This window comes from Cryptomeria japonica, chromosome 2, assembly GCF_030272615.1.
Source record: "Cryptomeria japonica chromosome 2, Sugi_1.0, whole genome shotgun sequence".
In the NCBI taxonomy this organism is placed as follows: Eukaryota; Viridiplantae; Streptophyta; class Pinopsida; order Cupressales; family Cupressaceae; genus Cryptomeria; species Cryptomeria japonica.
Window position 1 is genome coordinate 363,408,618 of NC_081406.1, and position 5,922 is coordinate 363,414,539.

General features: G+C 35.7%; 1 protein-coding gene across 1 annotated transcript; it reads left to right on the forward strand.

Moving 5' to 3' along the window:
* The first annotated feature begins 3,352 nt into the window (after nucleotides 1-3,352).
* Nucleotides 3,353-5,606, forward strand: LOC131065261 (WRKY transcription factor 71). The gene is made up of 3 exons (XM_057999733.2): nucleotides 3,353-4,022; nucleotides 4,245-4,391; nucleotides 5,169-5,606. Exons 1-3 carry the CDS (start codon nucleotides 3,640-3,642, stop codon nucleotides 5,377-5,379), a joined length of 741 nt encoding a protein of 246 aa, XP_057855716.2. The 5' UTR covers nucleotides 3,353-3,639; the 3' UTR covers nucleotides 5,380-5,606.
* Nucleotides 5,607-5,922: the final 316 nt, after the last annotated feature.

The window sequence follows — 5,922 nt, forward strand, 5'->3', positions numbered from 1 at the left end:
CATCTTTTAGAAGGTAATCAGTCGATTTGTTATGGTTTTATTATCCATGCTTATATCTGTCTAACCATAGATGTAATGACTTAATTGAAGTGTTGTGCCTGCAGTTATCAGATTCATATTTCACTTTTTCACACACACAGTTGGATATACCCTCGACGATGAAAAAATATAACCAGTATAGTAATAAATGCTCTAATTTAATCCTTGAATGATTTGCTTATGCGATCCCCTTATAATTCTAAATGTTAAATCTAGAGGTGTATAAGAATAAATTAATATTATCATTTTAAATACAAATACAAGGGTAGAGAGAGAGCGGGAAGGGGGGAAGGTTAGTCATTAGATTTGTAAGGGTAGACTATTTTAGTCCATATTAATTGATGGAAACTAGTCACTTGTCAAAGGACAAAATTATAAATATAAAATACCAACATAAAATCCTCATTTTAGAGAGAGAGAGAGAGGGGGGGGGGGGGTGGTTAGTCTTTGGATTTGTACAATTAGTCTTTTTAGCTCAATAATTTAAACCAATTCACTTGTTGAAGAAAAAAATATAAACATAAAGTGCCAACATGGGATTTCCTTGTTAAGGGTGGTCATCATTATTCTTGGTAGGGTTTTAGTTATCTAGGTTTTAGGATCTAAAGTTTTTAAGGTAGATAAGGTGTGGTTAGTGATGATTGATTTTAATTAGAAATTTAAATTTACATTAACTAAGATATTATTATCATGCGCGTGGCATTCAAATTTAATATTTTTTAATTTTTATTAAATCCCAAATTTAAATTAAACCCAAAATGTTATTAATAAACCATCAAACCATGTTCAAACTAGGTAATTTTAGATAAAAAATTTAGTAAAAATAGTTTCATTTACCCTAAACCCTAAAAATAGCAAAGAATATTAAAAAAATAAAAAATACTACGTGGAGGTCTCTAAGAACTGAGAGTTTGGTGGGAGGAGGTGGCAGAGTTCATAGTGGCAGGAGGTCAACAAGTGGGTGCTCATTCTTAACCCTTGAAATGATGTTAAACAATGAATATTTTTAAGAGTCTTATTGGAGGCTTTCTTCTTTTCTTGATAATATAGTTCACCTTGTATAAAATTTTGATCCTATCTCTTATGTTCATTTTCCTAGAGAATGGAATATTGTCATATAAAATTTGGCCAAATGGACCTCTAATGTTTTTTGCACTTGGTGTTGTTTGTAAGTAGGGATGGCGGATTCCAATTGCCTTGGGCAACATTGGAATCTACCTAATGGGGCCAGCCCCTTCTCCAACGTGTAGGGTTGGGCCCTATACCTCTCGACATCTCATAAAGATTCCACACTACATCTTCACGCTACATTCAAGCCTAACATGCCATCATGATAGGGCCAACCCTATCCCAATACATTTTGCATTAAATAAATTAAAAAGGTTTTAATTTATAAGGCAAGCCGACATGTTTAGGAGTATTGCTCCACATATAAATAAGCATAAACCTCACATCACAATTCACTCATTTCAGTTTTCATTCATGCGAAATACATATGCCTGGCTAATGCGAACTTTAGGGAGAAATATTACATCTGCACTTACAACAATTACCTCTGCCACATCAGCAATTTACATCTACTAGTTGAGGTGTGAAATTCATCATTAGGTGTCAGCGAACTTAGTGAATACACAACGAATTCCTTGAAGGTCTGCAATCTAGGTTAAAGGAGCAACAAAATGGCAGCAACCATCACTCATGTGACAACAAGCTAATCTTGAAGGCAACTACCTCAATCTGCCATCTTTCTTGTGACAGCAACATCTGAACCTACAAGTACTTAAGATAAGCGTTGTAATGATTACATAACTATAATCCATAATTAGACCTGAGGATCTTTTCTAGCTGGGTTTTTCCTCCTAGGAGGTTTTCCCAGGGTAACTGTGTCTTGTTCTCAATTTGTTCATTTCTATGCTGTCACTAATTCCAAATTCTTTCAGCTAATCAAACTAATTAGAAACTAAATATAAATTCTGAGTTTATATCAATCTGAAAGTGTTAAAATCAACACTTGGAAGGTCATATATTATGAATCCTCGTTCTTTTCTTAATCTTCACAATTATTGTGTTTGATCTAGCTAATTTATTTTATTTTTATTTGTTATGTTGTATTATTGGTTTTAGTTCTTGCAAGTGGAGGATTTGTGGAAAACATCTTTGATTTTTTGCTCTTTGGGAATTAGTGATAGTTGTTGTTATCTAGAAATATCTATGTAATTTTCTAAGCTTACTTAAATTATATTTATCTTTTCCCCCTAAAATGAATATATAATAACATTAAATAGTCTCTTCAAATAAATCTCTAGGGTAAAAAATAATCAAGCAAGATAGTCACCTAACATTACAAACTAATGAGTTGAGTTTTTATGATATTGAAATAAATGCACGAAATTTGGATGAACAAAATAATGTTGGTTCTAACTCTAAATTTAATAACTACTTGAATTTGATAGATGTAATTAATTGATTCGTCAAGATGTCATAAAAATTGAACTTACTAGACAACCACTTTAGGGTTGAGAACATTATTGTCCATTGTTCCAGTTCACCTCCATGCCTATGGAACTAGTCTCTAAACCTATAGATCTAAACCTAGGGGGTGGATGTGAACTTTGTTGATTTTGATAGCTTGCAACTAATGTGTAAAAAGAAATATTGTTGGTAGACACCATTTAGGAGTTTCTTATGCTAGGATTGTTCTCCTTTGGTCCAAACCTTATTTCATTTCAATAGTTTGGTGAAATAATTGAAAGATGATAGCAAAAAAAGCGTGCAATAATGCTTATGATGTTGACATAAGGTGATAGTATAATGCTGATGCTTTATAATGATGTGGGGATACTTCAATGCCTTTGGATGACTCCTTGATGTTATCTTCATTGTTCTAAAATATGATAGATTTTATCTTTAAATACAATGTCCCAAAAGTTTACTGTGTTCACACTAAGACAACACAACAATTATCTAAGAATTGGCATAGCCCAACAATTCTAAATTTAAATTTGGAAGTTGAGAAGTCATTTCCATACTCACATATTTGACTTAAAATAATGAAAAGATAAACTGAATTCTTAAAATTATATAAAAAACAAAACACTATCGAATTCCAATAATTCATCAACATAAAAAATCTACCACTTATACATTAATCATTACCTTCCCAATGAAGTTGCCCTATAAAATTCACAGTATTTGGATTTGTTAGGATATTCCCACCACATGTTTCACGAGCACGTGGGGTTTGTTCAGTGTGGATAAAGTAAAGGTAAATTATATAAAATAGTTGATTACTTTTAAGGGATTCCCAAAGCTGAAAGGCGAAAAACACGCTGGCGTACCGTATATGTATATCTACGCACTAGGGCAAAATTAACAAGGTCGTTAAGCAGCTAACTTTATTTAAGGGATGTGACCTCTGAAACCTGTGAGAAACCACCTGTTTTGGGCCGACTCCTGAGTCAATCCCTTATTCCTTCCTCCCACTATCCACGAAATCCTCCAGAAGCTGCCTTCTTCTTAGGGTTTGGGCTACTTATACCCTCTACTCACACTCGTAGATAGCACTCAACTGAACAAAATTCTCCCTTCACCTGTCAGATCATGGAAAGCTGGGATATTTCTCAGAATTCCCAAATCAATGTCCAATCCCCTTACCAGAGCTTGGAGCCACTGACCTGGAATAATTCCATGGCCATTAGCTCAGAGAGCTTACTGATAAATGAGCCTTTCTCTGATTATTCCGAGTTTTCCGACAAGGAACAGTGGACTCAGTTCCTTGCAGATGAAAATGAAGATGAGTACTGTGCTGCAAAGGAAGATAATCGAGAGGAAAAAAAAGAAGCTGTTCAGGTCCACAGTCCCATGGCCGCTAGCAGCCACTCTGGTTTTGACGAGCAGCAATCGGAAGTTCTTTGTGCAGAAGACGAGCTGCCCGAGTTGTCCGATGACAGTGGCAGCAGAAAATCTTCCGAGGGAGAGATTGTGTGAGTATCTTTCATTGCAAGTTTGTTAAAGTTTGAGTGTTGAGATTGTGTGAGTATCTTTCATTACAGGTTTGTTAAAGCTTGAATGAACTTTGAGATTGTGTGAGAGAGTCTTTCGTTACAGGTTTGTTAAAGGTTGAACTTTGAGTCTTTCGTTACAGGTTTGTTAAAGCTTGATTTTACGGAAAGTTGAGAATGATTCTCTGTGCAATTTGTGTGCAGTGATAGTAAGAGCAAGAAGAGGAAGAGGAGCGGGGAGAGAGGGCCTAAATATGCCTTCAAGACCAGATCTGAGACCGATGTGTTGGAGGACGGTTTCAAATGGCGTAAATATGGCAAGAAAACAATTAAGAGCAGCCCTCACCCTAGGTGTGTGCAATATTTTCAAGCTCCGTTACGGAGTGGTAGCGGCGGGACTAGAATTTCTTTGTTTCCCGTTCCTTGGATGAATCTTTGCCTGAATCATGGGTTGAAGTTGTGAATTATGGAATGCGGGTTTTGTAATGCCGTACTGTGTCAAAAAGCTTCCTTCCGTTTCACGGCCTGTGGACAGGCTACTTGCTTCTTGGTTTGAAAATTTTTAGAGCTAATTTAGATTTCACGAGTTATAATTTGTAATGTTTATGGCTGTAGATTTTTCAATTTTTTTTTTCGTGTTCAAGAGCTAAACTATTTATTAATGGGGTTTATTTTGCAGAAGCGGCTATCTGCTTCTTATTTTGAAAATTCTTTGAGCTGACTTGGATTTCATGAGTTATTTGTAATGGCCGTGATTTTACATTTCTCAAAATTTTATTTTCTGTCCAAAAGCTCAGGCTATTTATTACGGGGGTTTTATTTGGGAGAAGCTACTAGTAACCTGCCCCTTGTTTTGAAAATCCTTTGAGCTGATTTGGATTTCATGAGTTATTTATACTGTCTATGGCTTTACATGTCACAAAATTCCATTTTGTCCAAAAGCTCAAGCTATTTATTAATGAGGTTTTTTTTGTTGTTGCAGAATTCACTACCTGCTTCTTGTTTCAAAATTCTTTGAGCTGATTTGGATGTCATGAGTTATTTGTACTGTCTATGGCTTTAGATTTCAAACTTTTTCATTTTGTGTCCAAAAGTTCAAGCTGTTTATTAATGGGGTTTATTTTGCAGAAGCTACTACCGGTGCTCGGACAGCAACTGCGGAGTGAAGAAGAGGGTAGAAAGAGATCCCACAGATCACGGAGTGCTGATAACAACCTACGAAGGGAAGCACAATCACGAAAGCCCATCGGTGATCTATTATGTCGGAAAGCCCATCATTCTGCAGCACCCTGGTTCGAAACCCGCCATAGTTCTTGTCAATGCGGGCTTGTACTCTTAAGATGCTAAGCTACTTACCATGTTGATAAAACACAGAAATTGGACCGGGCTACGAGGATTTTTGCGATTTGAGGTATGATCACTTTGTGTGCTTTTGCTTCCTTACTGAGAAGCTTTGAAATATATAAGTATGGGCGCAGCTAAATCGTCCAGGTGTACTGTGTTCCTTTGCATATGAATAACGACTGCAAAGCATTGGCGAGCAGTGGCGGACAATGCTTTTCTCAATTTGTCTCTAGTTATTTTTTTGTCTGCCAGAACATTTCTTCTTCTACTCCTGTTGATTCATATTCTATATGCGGCTGTAAATTTTAAACTGACATGTTCTCATCTTTCGTGGGGGCTGTACTTGTTACCCCATTATGCCAACAAAATTGTGCTTCCTCAATGATTGTATGCTCACAATTTTAAGATCATCCACCATCCCCAACACTAATTTATTTAAAGGAATAAATAATTCACAAAATATTAAATTACGGTTGCACCTTTGGATCATCTCAATTATCATGGAAGATATAATGATGGATCAATTTTTATTTTTTTT

Coding starts and splice junctions, on each gene's coding strand:
- LOC131065261 (XM_057999733.2), top strand. CDS start 3,640: ATGGAAAGCTGGGATATTTCTCAGAATTCCCAAATCAATGTCCAATCC. Junction 4,023..4,244: donor TCTTCCGAGGGAGAGATTGT/GTGAGTATCTTT, acceptor ATTTGTGTGCAG/TGATAGTAAGAGCAAGAAGA. Junction 4,392..5,168: donor AAGAGCAGCCCTCACCCTAG/GTGTGTGCAATA, acceptor TTTATTTTGCAG/AAGCTACTACCGGTGCTCGG.